The 16,590-nt window shown below is 42.2% G+C and overlaps 2 protein-coding genes across 2 annotated transcripts; both read left to right on the forward strand.

Annotated features, from left to right (window-relative positions):
- Positions 1–647: 647 nt before the first annotated feature.
- LOC133953771 (THO complex subunit 4-like) lies at positions 648–3,365 on the forward strand. Its single transcript, XM_062387852.1, has 6 exons — positions 648–955; positions 1,903–2,058; positions 2,138–2,285; positions 2,394–2,457; positions 2,622–2,847; positions 2,944–3,365. Exons 1-6 carry the CDS (start codon positions 764–766, stop codon positions 2,956–2,958), a joined length of 801 nt encoding a protein of 266 aa, XP_062243836.1. The 5' UTR covers positions 648–763; the 3' UTR covers positions 2,959–3,365.
- Positions 3,366–4,233: 868 nt separating this feature from the next.
- On the forward strand, positions 4,234–16,037 carry LOC133953772 (rho GDP-dissociation inhibitor 1-like). Its single transcript, XM_062387853.1, has 6 exons — positions 4,234–4,488; positions 7,509–7,697; positions 9,088–9,171; positions 11,642–11,718; positions 12,336–12,399; positions 14,110–16,037. The coding sequence occupies exons 2-6, from the start codon at positions 7,511–7,513 to the stop codon at positions 14,307–14,309; spliced, it is 612 nt and encodes a 203-aa protein (XP_062243837.1). The 5' UTR covers positions 4,234–4,488; positions 7,509–7,510; the 3' UTR covers positions 14,310–16,037.
- The last annotated feature ends 553 nt before the right edge of the window (positions 16,038–16,590 follow it).

Raw genomic sequence — 16,590 nt, forward strand, 5'->3', positions numbered from 1 at the left:
GACAAACTCATCTACCTCTGTTCAGAGAACATAGTTTCTGAACTTTGGTGGAACAGTTTCCCCAAGTTTTTCTTTCATTCCATCTAATAAACATTCTTCACTCTAAAATTAGTTGTATCTTGTCTGTCTTTATCCCTCCTTCTCCCCATTCTGTTAGTGATGTTGTTGTTCCTCCTATCACCTGAACTTTTAATTCCAGCCTAATCTACTTTGAATTTCTAATACCAGAACTTGTAATGTCTTTGGTTGTCTCATTGTGATTTATCATGTGTATGTTTATATGATTGCTTCAAAAAAAAAGTCTCATTTGGGACAGTGTTTTTAAAGCTGAAACCAGATGAACCACGTTAAACTGAGTAGAACCATATCGTGAGTGGATATGAAACAGAATCAGTGTGGAAGTTGTTTAATAGATGTTGTCATGTAAAATATTTAAACAGAGTTTTTTGTAAACTGTATTTTTGATTATATTTGGGAAATATCATATTAACTATGTGCGACATGTTTCCTAATTTAAAGTTCCCATCAACTCTGCAGCTCTAATATCAGAGTTAGGAACTGTTCTGTTTATGTTTCTAAATAAAGATTTATTCAAAAAGAAAAAAATGGCGGGGCGGGACTTCGTCACTTCCGTATCCTATTTATTCATTTCCGGTAGTTTCAACACCCGCGCCACCTGAGAAGTAAATAACCTCTGAACCGCTTCTCCACGCTGAGAGCTCTTTGTTCGTCCTCGACATCACATCCCGGCTCCAGCACCACGATGTCAGACAAGATGAACATGTCTCTGGATGACATAATCAAGTTGAACAAGAAAGGAGGCAGCGGCCGCGGCGGAGGATCATCGGGGCCCGGTGCGGGTTCAGGTCGGTCCGGGGGATCGTCGAGGCCAACGCGGGGTCGACAGAATAACTTCAACCGGGAGAGAAACAGCAGGCCCGCACCGTACACACGGGTAGGAAACGAGAAGCAGCTGAAATGGGTCTTAAACTTGAATTAAGGTTGTGTTGTAGTCCTTGAATCAGTCGTGGTGTTTTTATAATGGGCGACGATATCTGCCGCTAAATCGCTTCACATTTCCACACTGAGTTTCTGGTTGCTTTTCAGCCGCGGGTCGTTTCCATTACCGCCATGTTCAAACTTTCCTGAGGTCCACCGAGCAGCCAGTTTTCAAACATCGTCCCCGACCGAGGGGATGGATGTTCCTTTATCAAGATGGCTGCCGTGCGTGGTTCTTTATTTGAGCAAAAGAGGTCAGCTGAGGAAGATCAGTATGCCAAACTCATCCAGCGTGTTTTATTTTAGTGAGTTTCAAAAATGTCGTGTCCCCAGTCATGTGATGTGGCGGCAACTGTGAGCAGGATGTTAACTTCAATGGCTCAGGGAGGACATGCCGCTTCCTCGGGCCTGTTCTTTCTATGGACGCCACCGCTATCTCACTGGAAAGAAGATTTCTCTTTGTGTCTCAGAGGAAAATCAAATATCCACCTTCCAACACTCGATGGTCAACTGGCCTGATTCCTAAGCTGTTCACGACCATCCTGGGTATAGTCACAGGTTTAAGATTAAAACTGCTAGACTTTGTGACTCATCACAAACTCTTTGTCGTAGCTGTTAGAAAGTAGTATTGTGCTTTTTCTGGTGCAACACATTTATTCTGTCCCTATTTAAGAAAGGAAATAAATATAATATTAAAAAATATTAGCACAATATTCAAATACTTGAACTACAAACAGAAAATAAAGAACTGTGATTCTTTTTTTAAGCAAACATAATAATTCACACATGCTTTTGAATGTGTAGCCCTGTAACATTTCTTGAATTACTTCTGCACCAGTCTGCTTCTTTGTGAATTCTTTGTATTCAGAAGTCTGTAGTAATGTCTTGTCTTGCTCTTTTCAGCCCAGAGAGTTACCAGACAAATGGCAGCATGACATGTTTGAGGATCATGTCGGTGGACGCAGGGGACCGAGCGCAGTACCTGAAAGAAGTGTGGAGAGTAACGGCAAACTTCTGGTCTCCAATCTTGAATTTGGTGTCTCCGACTCAGATATCAAGGTAATACACTAAACTCTATGAATCTTTGGCCATGTCTTTGTGTTGTGAATTTGACTGACGGCTCTGCTTTTATCCCCAGGAGCTGTTTGCAGAGTTTGGTCCATTACAGAAAACATCTGTTCACTACGATCGGTCTGGCCGCAGTAAAGGAACGGCAGATGTCCACTTTGAAAGTAAGGCTGATGCCCAAAAAGCCATGAAGCACTACAATGGGGTCCCACTTGATGGTGAGGAATCAGGTCTTATTCTACTACGGCATTGTTGTACTTGGAGGTGCTTTTTTAAGCACATAAGTTCTTTCACACATTTAAACATTTGTCTTTTTTAATTATTAGGCCGTCCCATGAAAATCCAGCAAGTGACGTCAGAGGTCGAGGAACATAGACCGTCAACACAAAGGTACGTCATGTTGGCTGGCTGTATGTTGGATTTTGGGAAGACTGGTGATTGTGAACTCTGGGGAAACCACTTAGGTTGCTTTAATAACAGCTACAATATAAAGGTTTGGAGATTACTGGGGTTTATTTTGCTGCAAATTGCTTATCTCTTTGGTGTCCTTCTAGTTCAAACAGTGGTTTTGACCGGAGCAGACTTGGTCAACCCAAGTTCGAAAGGAGGGATAGAGGCGAAAAGAGGCAAAGTGGCGGAGGTGGTGGTGGTGGTGGAGGAGGTGGCGGCGGTGGTGGAGGTGGTGGAGGTTTCCGAGGACGTGGAAGAGGAGGTGGAAACCGAGCCCCCCAGCTTTCTGCAGAGGAGTTGGATGCCCAGTTGGATGCATACAATGCCAAGGTACATACTCTAATAGAAAAAAAAGTCTTATATATTTTAACTCTACAGTGAACAGCTATCGATAACTTAATCGGGTTTCTTGTGTTTTACTTTCAGATGGACACCAGTTAGAAGAATGGAGGATGCTGTTGTCGTTCACTTTTTAAAACAACACTTTGGACATTAAAAACAATCAGGTTAATGTGATATGGTGGATTGGACATTTTATGCAGCCGTTTTATTGTATGGACGTTGGATTATTTTGACTTTTTTGTAGTAATTTGTCCAGGAGCCGTTTTTTTGATTATTTTTCTCTTAGGCCATCAGCTCATGTGCCCTTTTCTTAATGTTTGGACAATTACCTGCAACATGACGTATTTTTTTAAACTTATCATATAAATCAGATTCAGTTGCTTGATTTGCTGTTCAATGTACTGTTAAATTGCTAATGAACATCAGCTCAGTCACCTGGTACTGTATACTCATCATGTTAAATGTATTTCAAAGGGTTTTGTATATAAATACATTATTGAAATGTCTTTTCCAGTGTTTTTTAACAGAGCATGCCTTGTTTTGGGGCTTCATGTAAGTTTAGCTGATTTCGATATTAATAGAAGTTTACTTGCCAGCCTCTAATTTACCCCAGATGAAGTAAGCATCTTGACCAGCCTTGTTGGCCTTTTCATCACTTGCTAAGACATTTAAGCATCTGCTGTTGATTTAGAAGAAGTAGCTCTGTATCATCTGCTCATGACAAGAAGCTGTGTACAGTGAAAGAACTACTATATAGCTCCATTTCTTTTACATCAACTGAACCAAATGGAGGCGGAACTACACCTATACTGCTTTGCTAATATTTGGAGTGGAACTATTTAGCTGAAAGGTGTCCACTGAGTAATACAATGGTTAAAAAGAAAAAACAAGGTGAGAAAAATGTAAGATTCATACATCTATCAGTCCTACAATAGGGAAATTTACAATATTACAGAAGCAAGAGTCGTATAAGTAGCATGCAAAACCTAAGTTTAAGGAATATATACATTGTAAAAACAATATCTGCAGTGTTACACTGTATACAGAGAATGGATTACAGTCTGTGTAGTCTCACTGGGAGCAGAGCTTGTTGTACAGCCATCCTGCTGCAAAAAAGAGCGACCTGGGAAACCTCTCCTTCAGACACATGAGGTGCTAACAATAACTGCTCCACGTCAGGCCAGACCAAGAATGAAGTTTTTAATGTTTAGCCTTTTTTTATGATATTGTAGCTGTTACATTTTGTAAAAGTGCAATTTGTACGCTGTCATATACCCCTCCATCGGACATGCTTAGGTCAAATGTTGGTGAGAAGCAAAGAGTGATCGGTGTCACCCCACCCTTGAGTCTGTTCTTACACCACTGTACAGTCCACGCCCACACCATGCAGAGAGGGAATTAGTGTCAATGAGTCTCTGGAAACCGTCAGTGCACATAATACACACCGAACCATGAATTTTGAGGGCGCGCAGCAATGCTCGATACGTCACCTGCGTGCGCGTGCCTATCTCCGGGAGCCGTGTTGCGCGTGCAGAGCGCGGGGCGGCGCCGGCCCCTTGTTCGCCATACTTGCACCGGAGCGCAGAGACCGCACTGACTGCAGAGGCACCTGAGACCACTAACACTAAGGTAAGAGTCCTCCATGGAGCGGCGCGAGGAAACCGCGCTGCTGGAGGGACTGGGGCCGCAGCAGGTCACTCGAACCCGCCCAGTCCCTCTCTGCCCCCGTCAGCTGGGGAGAACTTGTCGAGCTAACGGTAGCCGCCGGCTCTTGTTAGCTTGTCTGGATTGTTCCCATAGAAGCGGCACCTCGTCTGGGCTCCGTCCCGCCCAGTGCCAGGCTCTGCGTCAAGAGAAGTTCAGTCCCGATGTCGGATATGAACCTGCTCACCCAGACAAGCTCACTTCTGCAGAGAGCTGCCGCTGACCCCGGCGAGCTGTCAGAAGCAGCGGTGTGTCTGAAGAGATGCGCCCCCCGCCCCCCCCCAGACATGATGGGGAGCAGCTGCTGTATTGCCCTGGCAGCTGCGGTTAGCTTCCTGACAGCAATATTGGACGTAACAGATTTCAGAAGAGGCCACGATCGTGTCAGCGCAGCGTGTGTTTTTAAAGGAAACGTGGATTTGTTATGATCAATGTGTCCAGATATCCACAGATTAATATTCCTCAGAGTGGAGATTTTCTCTGAAAATTCTTTGAACTTGACATTTGCTCATGAGCGACTTGGCTCCTATTCCTGCAGACCTGCACTTTGTTAGATCCACTCAGAAGAGGCCCCGGCAGACAGAGGTGAATCAGTCTCCAGCCTCCCATCTGTGAATTAGAACTTTCTAGCGTCCTCTCCTGTTCAGGGAGCAGATGATTCCAGTTGGCAGGATGGGCCTGTCACACTGGCTTCCAGTCCAATCCAGAAATATCTTAACGTTGATGTCTTGTGTTGCAGAACTGAACGGGGCCTTGCATCTTACGGTCAGCTCCATCTTAAGTCATGTCCCTGTGAACCTTGCACTGTGCAAACAAAGCAGATGAGTGACTGGAAACTGACCAAAGACTCTGATTGAGTGGTACATTTAAAGAAACCATAGTAAATTATTCAGACTCATGATCGGCTACTGTCTACATATGATTGTACCCCCCCCCCCCCACACACACACACACACTCTGCTTCTATCATTCCAACTGGCCTTGATCTAAATTTAGGCTCTTGTGTATATATATATAATTTAGTTGTGGAGACTGGAGTTCATTGTGTGAGATCTAACGGATGTTCAATAAAGAGCTTGGCCTCTTCACTGCCTCGTTGTGTCATATGACCCATTCTCACCGGATCATTCCAGCCAGGCTCAATGATATTTGAAGCCACATTCTTTATTATTCAAATGCACCATTCAAAGTGAGATTTCATCATAGACAACCATTATTATTTAACTTGAGCTAAACTTTGAATATAGGAAAAAATGAATGCTTCTTTCAGGCCAAAAAAATTTAGACGCATATGTGGTGGACAAATTAAATAGGAATAGGGGGCATTTTGTTCAGGGTTTTTGGCACCTGCTCAGGCACATATTAGCTACAGACTAAATCCAATCAGTTGTTAGAGTTCACTCCTTTACTGTGTTCAGATGTTTCCTCTGACAGCTGCAGGTTTGGGCAGGTCGGAGGCGAGACCCGCAGAAAGGTTTGCTCGTTGAATCTCACTTTTCACCAGATGGGGCCATCTGTATCTGGTCTCTGCACGTCTGTCACTGGTCCCCAGTCTTAGTTTACAGATGTTATGTACATTATTTATGGCAACTCTAGATAATAAATCTATCATAGCAATATCTGTCTCCTCTGTCCAGGGAGGGACACTTCTCTCTGCATGAGAAGTGTCCCTCCCTAATTGACATGTATTTGAGATATACAGTTAGTTGTGCAGCAGAGCGTGCTTTTAAACTTTGGCACTGTGGGGTGCACTGTCAGCTCTCTTGGTTTAACACATACCATTTATCAAAGGTGAGGCCTTGTACACTGCAGTGGCTCTGGGTTAAACCTGGCCCAGGTCCTCTGCTACATGTCATCTCCTCTCTGTCCTGCACCATCCCTTTTTATATTTTTTTATTGTCCCCTGACTGCAACTACTGATTTTTCAGTCAGGTATACATTTTGTCCATGAAACAAGAGAAAATTAAAATTATCCAACACAGTTGACTAAAGTCCTATGTAATATCATCCAATAACCTGTTTTGTCTGACCAGCAACAGCCCAAAACCAAAAAGATATAAATTTTTATAAAATTATAAAAAGTAGAGTGTTTACCATATAGTATTTGCTTATAAGATTACAATTTGTAATAATATCAGATTTGTTTAGAATTAATCCATTTGGATAGCCCATATTCACGAAGTACAAATTGCCTCACAGGGCTTAACAGGGCAAGAGTGAGGAGAAACTAAAGAAATCAACTTTTAACTTGGGATATAGTTGGAAACCTCAGAGTCACATATGTTGGGGATTTTACAATTTTAAAAATAAACGGCCAACATTAAGTTGTTGAAGGAGAATTTAACTAAGTGACATATCATACGATAAGATAAGATAGTCCTTTTGCAGTCAAAAATAATCATCAGTAAAGTAATAATAAGTAGCATGCAATACTTATAATGTAAGGAGATATAAAAATACCATATCTAAGAACACAGTCCTTCTTTTGTGATATAAATAATGTCTAGGCCTGTGAAGGACCACCCCTGGAAGGAGAGGCTTTGCATCATGTGATTCATGACGCCTCATTCTCAACCCTCCAGGCAGTGACGTAATTTCAGAGAAATATGTACAGATGATATCACATAGAAGATATCGGTCATCAACAGCAGCATAAAGAGAAATGCTGACACTGATGCTAAGGCTGCTGTGTTACCAGCAGAGCCTCACAGAGCAGCAACACATTCCTCGCTGACATCGTTGCTGTGGTCATCTGTCCAACAACCTTTCCTCAAAGAGGCAAGTGTCTATTAGGAAATTAGAGAACGCCATGTTGTCCATCTCAAACAGTTTTTCCAATTTTTTCATTCCTCTTTATTCCTCTCAACCCTTACCTGCTATATAATTGCTATATCCTTTTAATGCCACATGTCTTTCCCTTCCCCTTGAACATAATCTTTGTCCAGACATGGCTGAGGATGAGGTGACTCCAGAGCAGCTAGCAGCCATCGCCGCCGAAAATGAGGAGCCAGAGCCGTTGGACTACAAGCCACCAGCCCAAAAGACGGTGCAAGAAATCCACGAGCTGGATAAGGATGATGAAAGCCTACGCAAATATAAGGAAGTCCTGCTTGGTTCTGGGGTCTCTGTGGCAGGTAATGCTCTGTGTGTGTGCATGTGTGCGTGCGTGTGCATGAAAGAGAAAGAGCAGGGGTTGTGGACAGGAGAAAATACTACATTTGTGGGTCTACCCCTCCGTTCCAGCAGCTATTGGGACAGCCTACCCCTACACATGAATACACAAAACGAAGGGGAAGGGCCAAGGGGTGAAATGGCATTTGACCCAAATGTACCTTGAGCACATTCTGTTTTTTCTTATGAGTTGATATTTATGCCTCTGATTTGCCTTAGCTTTTGTGGTTTCATCTGTAGCAGAAGAATAAACTGAATTTTTTTCCCTTGCATTTTAATTTTCAATATTTCGTTTCGTGTTTATATTAAGTTATGGTAATACTAAGCATCACATAAACACAGTCAGATAAAATTATGCATATGAAGGGATAAGCTTTCTTAAAGTTCAGGCAGAAAATGGGTGTGTTAGTTCAGCTCACCATTTGCTTTCCAAACCCACAATGTCTTTATAAATTGATTATATATTTATTGATACTTTACTGATTGATACAGCTCTTATCTGATAGTGTTCCGATATCAGATGATGGTTCATTTATAAGTACTCCCCATTCTGCATTGCAGTCCTAGCATTGGACACTTAAGGGACAGTCTTAAAAGAGAAGCTAAGTCAGAAGAACCAAAGATGCCATCTTTATTTATTCCATGCATTCATCTTCCTTGTCAAATCCTGGTGCCTGTCGCCTCCTGGGTGTGGCTGACTCACAGCCCTGAATGTTGGTACTCCATATTCAGAGCTTTTAAGGTGATGAGCCAAAACCGATGACATGCAGCCATCACCTTCACAATTACTGGGGAGAAATACTCAGGTATTCTTTTATGAACAGTAAAAAGCTGCCACCCTGTACAAAACAGTTACCTGCAATCACCATATGTGAATAATACAGACTCAGGCATGAGAAGAGCACATTAACCAGTCAATAAGATGTTCCTATTTCCATCAGAGTTAATGTTTATTAGACACAGTTGAGGGACCATACTGAGCCCCTGAGGATCAGTATTCAGGCTCAGTGAAGATGGAAGGTTTCTTCAGTGTGACTGAGAAACCTCAGTCAAGTTTAATTAATGCAGAGTCTGTCCCAACTACTGCAGAGATGTTCTGCTTCCAGCTCCCTTGAGCCTGTGCACTTGGACGGCTGCAGGCCCTCTTGTAAATGTTTGCTGCTCTAAAGTCTCTGCATGCTTCCACTCAAGTGTTGTCACGTTGAAGTTATGGTGTCAGGATGAAGTAGGTCAAGTAAGCTGGAGTAAGTTAGCATCCTACACAAACCTACAGGGTAATAAAACAGAGTTTAAGATTATCATGTCTGAGAGCAAATTAGTTTTCTGTATTAAACCATCTGTTTCCTGTCGCAGACCCCAGTGTCTCCAATGTCCAAGTGACCAGGATGTCTCTGATGTGTGAAAGTGCTCCGAACCCCCTGGTCCTGGATCTGCAAGGTGAGTCCCTGTTCTGCCTTCCGTATACACAGGGCCGTATGTCAACTTTAATTCACACGTGGCACTAGTGCTACAGATGTGGATAGTTTTGTGGCATGGGTAAACATCTTTTACCATCTCTGAAAACAATCGCAGGTGTAGCGCATTAAACAGGTATGTGAAAAGCAAATGACTCGCTGCGCTCTAGGCAACAAATACCAAAGTTTAACAAGTGCTTGTTTTTATTACAGGGACATTACAACTGTATAAAAAGGTCAATATATTTGACATTTATGTTTTATTCATACAAACATAAGTATACATATATATTTAAATTGGATTCAAAAAGTGTCTGATTCACCAATGAGAGAACAAAGGTCTGTCTGTCTGGGTAGACTCCATGCAGACCAGGACATGGTTTTTACTCGCACGACAGACTACAACTACCAAGTGGAATAGCAAAGCCTCATCAATTCACCTCACACACAAGCAAGTACACAAACCCTCATATCACTGTCAAACCACAAAGTGGCTGTGATTCACACACACGCAAAACTGAATCATACAGTGCTTCAGGTGTTATATATCGTGGCCGTTTTTTGTTGCATTTGCAAACACTCGTCTTCGGTCACACCACAGAACTCTGTTACAAAGGTTTGAATGACTTGGGAAATTCTCGATCGACAATCTGGCAGTTGAGACTTGAGCTGTGAGAGCCGCTCATGCCCCAGCTGGCCTAGATCTGCTTCCATCCAGAACATTCTGTCCTGTGTCCCGCCTCCCCTGCATCACTCCTCTGTCTCCTACTTTCTCAGCTTAACATAATGCCCACCCACTCTGTAAATACAAGTTCCTTTCATTAATTTACTCCCAAAAATCCAAGAGTGATGCTGATTATTCAACTATGAAACTATTTATGATACAATAAATTTTAAAGTAAATAAGATACTGTAGTGTTTTTGTGATTGAACTTGAAACCCATACAAGTGGGTAGATCATGAGCACTTTGTCCTCACAATAGAAATGATCTGCTCTTTGTTTCGCGGCCTCAGTACACCCCTTAACTTTATGTTCTAACTTTCATTCAAAAATAAAAAAGTTAAAAATACAAAAATTTACTTTTTACAGAACTGATATATAAACATCAGTAACATTATTAAATTACACTGAAGTTCAAATATAGATGTGAGCGAGATTTGGTTGTTTATAACCTGAATGAATGCTGTAAAGAAGTTGTGACATTTGTGAGGCTTCAGTTCATATCCACAGACGCATGAAGCTACAACTAAATCAAGGTTCCTGCAGATGATGCAAATGGCTTCAGAAGGATTTTTTATCTTATTGCTGAATTGGGATGACATGCACCTTTTATGTTTGAAGCAGCAGTAAGCCTCATACGCCTGCTGGGTATGAGTCATAAACACTTAGTCAGTGAGTAAGGTCAGTTCCAGTAAATGAATCAGTGCAGCGTCTGTATGTCAGACCTGTCTGATGTAGAGTTTGGTACTGTTTGGGTTGTACAAAGCGGTTGTAAATTGTTTTCAAACATTTGCTGCACGTCACAGTGTCCGAATCCTTTCACTTGAAATAATACCACACTTTAAACAGTTCAGCTTTTGGCATTTGGTTGCTGTGTTGACTTGAGTTGGAGATAGCTTCTAGCTACTTGCAGGCTAAAGTAAAGAGCTGCCAGGAGCCGCGTACTGAGTGTGTTGCCACCAGAATTAAGTGCAATGTTAACTAGACACAGGGACCAAGGGAGACGACATCACAGTCAGGACTCTACAAAAATCCCTCTGAATATGCACAGGCAATTTTTGATGGGTCACAAGCCAAAAACAAACATTAGAACTATTTGTATAGAGCGATCAATTCAATTGAAGCTAGAAATGGACTCCCTGTGTATGGTTATGCAGGGGATGTCTGTGCTCATCCTGTTTGGGGGGGCAGGTGAGCAGGACATATTACCACTAAACGAAGTAGAAGGATGTGGTATGGGTCAAGGAAGAACTTATTCAATTTTCGTACAGATGTAGTTCTTGGGGGAGATCCAGGAATTTATAATCACTTTATTTAACAGTGTGAGATAAAGCATTTTTTGAAAATATATTTGTCTGGCATATTTAGAGAGCTGATATATGAGTGTGTGAGGTTTGGTGCAGCTTGATTGAATTTAAGGGGGCTTTTGGCAATAAGGTGGTTTCGCTCTACTGAGTACTATTCTAGTTAAAGGTGCACTGAAACATTTAGGAAAGGCTGAGGCAGATGGGCGCCCACATTGAGTCTGGTTCTGCTGGAGGTTTCATCCAGTTAATTACGGAGTTTTTTCTCTCCACTGTTGCCAAAGTACTGCTCATTAGGGGAACTGTTGGTTTTGATTATCATTTTTAAGGTCTCGACCTTCTAGAGCACCTTGAGATAATCTACATTATGATTTGGTGCTATGCAAATAATAATGAAAATAATTATTTTCCTCTGTGATTTCGAGCAGGAGACCTGGAACCCTTTAAGAAGCAGGCCTTTGTCCTAAAGGAGGGAGTGGAATACAAAATAATGATCAGCTTTAAGGTGAGAGCTGCTGCAGCCACAGTGATATGCACACAATGACGTTCCATAGCATTCCATGTATATATGTCCCTCGTATTTGTTGCCATGTTTAAAATATGACTAGCCTGCTACACCAGTAAGGTTTAATTAAATGTGACACTAATAAGGATGTTGGTGTTTTGTCATTGAACAGTCCATCCACTCGTTAGCAAATTGCTTGTTTACATGGTGAAACAAGCACTTTGTTTTACTGCCAAGGCCTTCACAGTATGTAATACTTAGAAAAGGCAGCAAATTGAATGTGGTGCTGAACACAAATGTCTGAATAGTACGAACATATGAAGAACAGTAAACTTTTGCTGAGTCTGCTCTGGGCTCTGAAAAAAATCTGAAGATAGTGTCACAGATAATGTATGCAGAGCTTAAAGGGATAGTTCACTGAAAAATGGAAATTAACTCATTATCTACTCAACACTATGCTGATGGAGGGGTGGGTGACGTTTTTGAGTCCACGAAACACTTCTGGAGTCTCAGTACTCAACTCCTACAGTGTTTCTTCTCCTCTGGTTTGTACCAAAACACAGAACATCTGTCAGTCTGCCATATGTCTTTAACAATGTGTGGGTGTGTCTCTGCAGGTGAACAGGGAGATTGTTTCGGGTCTGAAGTATGTGCAGCAAACATTCAGGAAAGGAATGAAGAGTGAGTAAACACTTTTTCACCCTTCTTATTCTCCTACACAATTGTGTTTGCTCCGCTTGAATTTATCTGCCCAGTTAATTACTGAGTATCAGATGATCACCTGGAAATGATTTGTCATTAGTCTTCCTAAAATCCAGATCTATGTCATTATATATATATATATGTTATTTTACTTTACATGTGCTGAGTTTTAATTAAAAAAAAAATTGGGTTCCATAATGATGTTATAATTCGATCTCTGATATAAAAATATCCTTCGAGTAAAGCCAATCAAATCAGTTCTTTCCTTGTTTGACGGTGACAGTGACTTAACACCAGACAGCAGCATGTTACACAACACAAAAAGTCTTAACCTAAAAAAAAATAACTGTCTTTCTATCTTATGTGTCCACAAGCATGATCTAAATGTGCTCCCGAACAAACAAAGGTTTATTTACCTTTTTCAGTTCGTAAGCTGGTCAGTTAGGTATGTAGACAGCTGTAGCACGTCGCAAAACTTAAAACTGTTCCTGCAAATATTTATTACATTCATTTTAGGTGCTAAATGTGTTCAAATGTGGTATAGAGTGCAAATGCAAACAGTTTTCTCCACAGGTCTGTTCACATTTTGTATTTTGTATCCACACTAATACAATTCAGTTTGTTTTTTGCTTTATTTTTGTCTGGTGTGCACAATGGGCACAATAGGCCCCACCCAGTATTGGTATGAATAGTGCAGTATCAGTTCTCAACACTGATGTCCTCAACACTTTTCAAAGTGTTTCAATGCATGCGCCATAAACTCAGGAGCGAATCAAACAAACACAAAGTAAACTTCAGTCACTTCAGTCACTGCTTCACTGTCTGTGTGTGACTGAGTCAGCTATAGACAGAGCAGCTAAATGTCTGGTGCAACCAAGGAAATGTTGCACTGCAAATGGAACCAAAGTCTTTGTCGCGGGGCACCGTGCAGAAAGGTTGCCAGTGAGTACCAACCGCTGCTGCTACAGAGCACGGGTCTGTTTATTCAAAGTTTATTCATATTTAACACTTCACTTCCTTTGGCCCTTAACAATACACAAGGTAAAGGTGAAGCCCATGAGATGGTTGGGGCGGTTGTGGCTGAGGGGGTAGTCCACTAACTAGGAGATCGGCTGTTTAGTCCCAGTTTTCCTCATTCCGCACACAGAATGTCCTAGGGCAAGATACTGAACCCCACAGAGAAAGTGCTGCTGAATCTGTGTTTGAATAGGTGAGTGGCAAAAACGAACGTCTAAAGAGCTTTGAGTGGTTATCAAGACTAGAAATATGGATCATTAAGCGTTCTCGAGATATGTGAGACATACAGACAGAGATTTTTTCCCTTTCGTAGTTTTGTTAGAAATGTACGAGATGACCTGATTGGTTAGGACAGATACCAGTGGAGCAGCAGTTCCCTGGTTCAGACCATTTACTGTATGTCGTTGCTCTTCTCTCACCCTGTTTCCATAATATCCAAGTCAAATATCTGATATAAGTCAGATGTGTCAATATTATTCCTTTATTCAACCGTCTCCATTCAATGCCAGTGTTAGAAGGTTACCACTTCAGGAACAACTCTTCATGATCCAAGAATTCTTTGGTTTTGACTTTTTTAATCCTCACTGGGGGAATTTAAAATCTGCTTACAAACTTATTGCTCATTCCTAATGGAGACAAAGTTTGTTAACATTGTTTTCCATTTGTTAACAGTTGATAAATCCGACTACATGGTTGGCAGCTACGGGCCTCGTCCCAATGAATACGACTTCGTGACCACGGTGGAGGAGGCTCCTACAGGCTTGATGGCCCGCGGCAACTACGTCATCAAATCCAAGTTCACCGACGACGACAAGCACGACCACCTGTCCTGGGAGTGGAACCTCAACATCAAGAAAGACTGGAAAGACTAAAAGTGGCCTTCGTGTAAGGGGGTGGGGTCGAGGGAGTCTAAACTCCCTCCGCCCCTGTGTGTTCCTCAGCCGCTGCCCTCGTCCCCGCCCTGCGTCGACCATTTCTGCCTTCTTTGTTTTGACTTGGTTGTGCATTTCATTCATCTCATGCCTTAGTTCCTGCCTCATGGTCTTCACACACCCCAGCCCATCCCTCCTTGAGCATTGGTAGCAGCAGCAGAAGTAGCAGCAGCCCCCCTACCCCTATTCCTCCCCGTCCGCCACTCCGTCCAGCATCTCCCCAGCTGCTCATTATTTCATGGTTGCACACGATTTATCATCGTACACAAACCTGCCATCCCCACTCATCCCCTCACCCCCACACTGAGCTTCACCATGTAGCACCTTACTTTCTCACGCCCCCCCCCCCTCTCCTTTCCTCCCAGTCGTTTTTGCTGCTTGAAGAGATTACCCCCCTCCACCTTTCCAGAATGGTGTCTTCCTCTCTCAGTATCAAGTACATGTGGAAAAGCAACTGTACAATCAACTTTTGTTTGCCTTTTTTATATAATTGTATCAATCGTTGTGTGACATGACTGTATTCACATCAATGTTTATCAGCTGTTTTCATAGCGTGCCCCACCACATCCACCGCACTACCCCCCCTCCCCTCCCACGGCTTTGCCCGCCTACTTTGCTCGCTGTTTTTTTAATGGAATTACCAGAACCTGCCTTGTTAAAAGAATTCATTCAGAGCTGCTCTTCAGCATCTCCCTCCCTGCCCTAAATGTATTAACCCACTCGCTCTTTTTAAGCTTGGAGTGGGACCAAAGTGAACAGGGGAGTAAAAAGTACAAGGGTATAGAAATAAGATGCCTTATGTATCAACTAATGATCAAACTTCTTGTCTTTAGCATGCCCTGTGTGCACGAGCAGTCATCCGTAATATCAAGGGCTTACTCTCGCTACCATCTTCTCTGTTAGCCCTGTTGTAGTAGAGACTGTTTCTAAAGGTCACTCTCATACAGCTGCACGCACCCACCCCCAGAATAACCTGACCTCCTATTCGGAGGGGACTGAATGTGAAAAATTGGAGATAAGAAACCAAACCCTGTGAATATCAGTATTGGCACTCTCATTCTGTTTAGCCATGAGGCCTTAGCATTGACTTTGATCATGTGGCGTAAAACGGCGACAAGCATTACTATTTGAGTCTTTATTGTTTTTGTTTGTTTCCCCTTTGTCCTAATGTACATCATTCCCCTTCAGTGCTCCTCTTCAAGATAGCTTCATAGCCCGTAGTCAGGAGAGTTAGTGTGGAGTAGAACCGGAGAAAGCCCAGAAGGCGGCTGAGCCAGGCACCGTCTGCTGCTGCCAGAGACCTCGTCGTGGCCTCACCCGCAGACAGAAACTGGCAGTGAGGAGGAAATACAAAAGACTGACCAGGCCTTCAGTGTTTTAACCCAGTGACCCTCTCAGAAAGACACTATAACCCACATTACAAAACTTGAGACTACTAGAGAAACACAACTGACCTGTCACACTAAACTGAAAGCGACTTGTACTGTACCAGAACATATGGATGTAAACGTTTTGTTTTCTTTCTTCTGATAATGATATCGGTGTATTCCTGCTCCATACATTCCTTCACATTGTACAGTTTCTATGAAAACGCTGGCATGCTGGTGGGGTTGTATAGTCTGTCATCATTTGTGATTGCTCTTCTCAGTCAATAAATATTTTGCTCAACTTGGCCTCTAACATTGTGGTGTTTGTAGATCTGTAGATTTGTTCCTACCTGGACAAGCTCTGTGTATATATTTATACATGGGCATAAAAAAAGTATACATAGGAAAATATATAACATCAATAAAACAGGCTTAAATATAAATAAATGAATAAATACAATTTTATTTAAAGGTAGAGTAAAAAGGAGGGGGAAATTGTAGCTTTTTGTTTGCTGTTATCAATCCTCTGCTGCCCCTTGGGTCTTCAGAAAGGTTGTCCCAATGACGTGGTCCTTAAGGGACGTCTCAACTCAACGACCCAAACTGTATCTAGTCTTTAGCCCCAACTGACGATGGCTCATGTGACATCAGTTGAGGCAAGCGATCCATATGCTGCAGTTCTCCTTAAGACCCGGAAACGATACATCCGAGGTTCCTCTTTAAAATTTCCTACCAATCGTACCATTAAAACCTTTGACATCAGTGTCATATTATCTTTCATGGACTGTTTGTTCCAGTAGAACCCTTCAGTCGAATATATGTGAATGAACGTCACTCTAAAGCATACAAGATTT

Source organism: Platichthys flesus, chromosome 5 (genome assembly GCF_949316205.1).
Source record: "Platichthys flesus chromosome 5, fPlaFle2.1, whole genome shotgun sequence".
Lineage (NCBI taxonomy): Eukaryota > Metazoa > Chordata > Actinopteri > Pleuronectiformes > Pleuronectidae > Platichthys > Platichthys flesus.

What these genes read in the sequence shown, in the direction of transcription:
- LOC133953771 (XM_062387852.1), top strand. Translation starts at nt 764, where the DNA reads ATGTCAGACAAGATGAACATGTCTCTGGATGACATAATCAAGTTGAAC. An exon ending in GGCCCGCACCGTACACACGG is followed by an intron (nt 956 to 1,902) that starts GTAGGAAACGAG and finishes TGCTCTTTTCAG; the next exon opens with CCCAGAGAGTTACCAGACAA. An exon ending in CATAGACCGTCAACACAAAG is followed by an intron (nt 2,458 to 2,621) that starts GTACGTCATGTT and finishes GTGTCCTTCTAG; the next exon opens with TTCAAACAGTGGTTTTGACC.
- LOC133953772 (XM_062387853.1), top strand. Translation starts at nt 7,511, where the DNA reads ATGGCTGAGGATGAGGTGACTCCAGAGCAGCTAGCAGCCATCGCCGCC. An exon ending in CCTGGTCCTGGATCTGCAAG is followed by an intron (nt 9,172 to 11,641) that starts GTGAGTCCCTGT and finishes GATTTCGAGCAG; the next exon opens with GAGACCTGGAACCCTTTAAG. An exon ending in ATTCAGGAAAGGAATGAAGA is followed by an intron (nt 12,400 to 14,109) that starts GTGAGTAAACAC and finishes ATTTGTTAACAG; the next exon opens with TTGATAAATCCGACTACATG.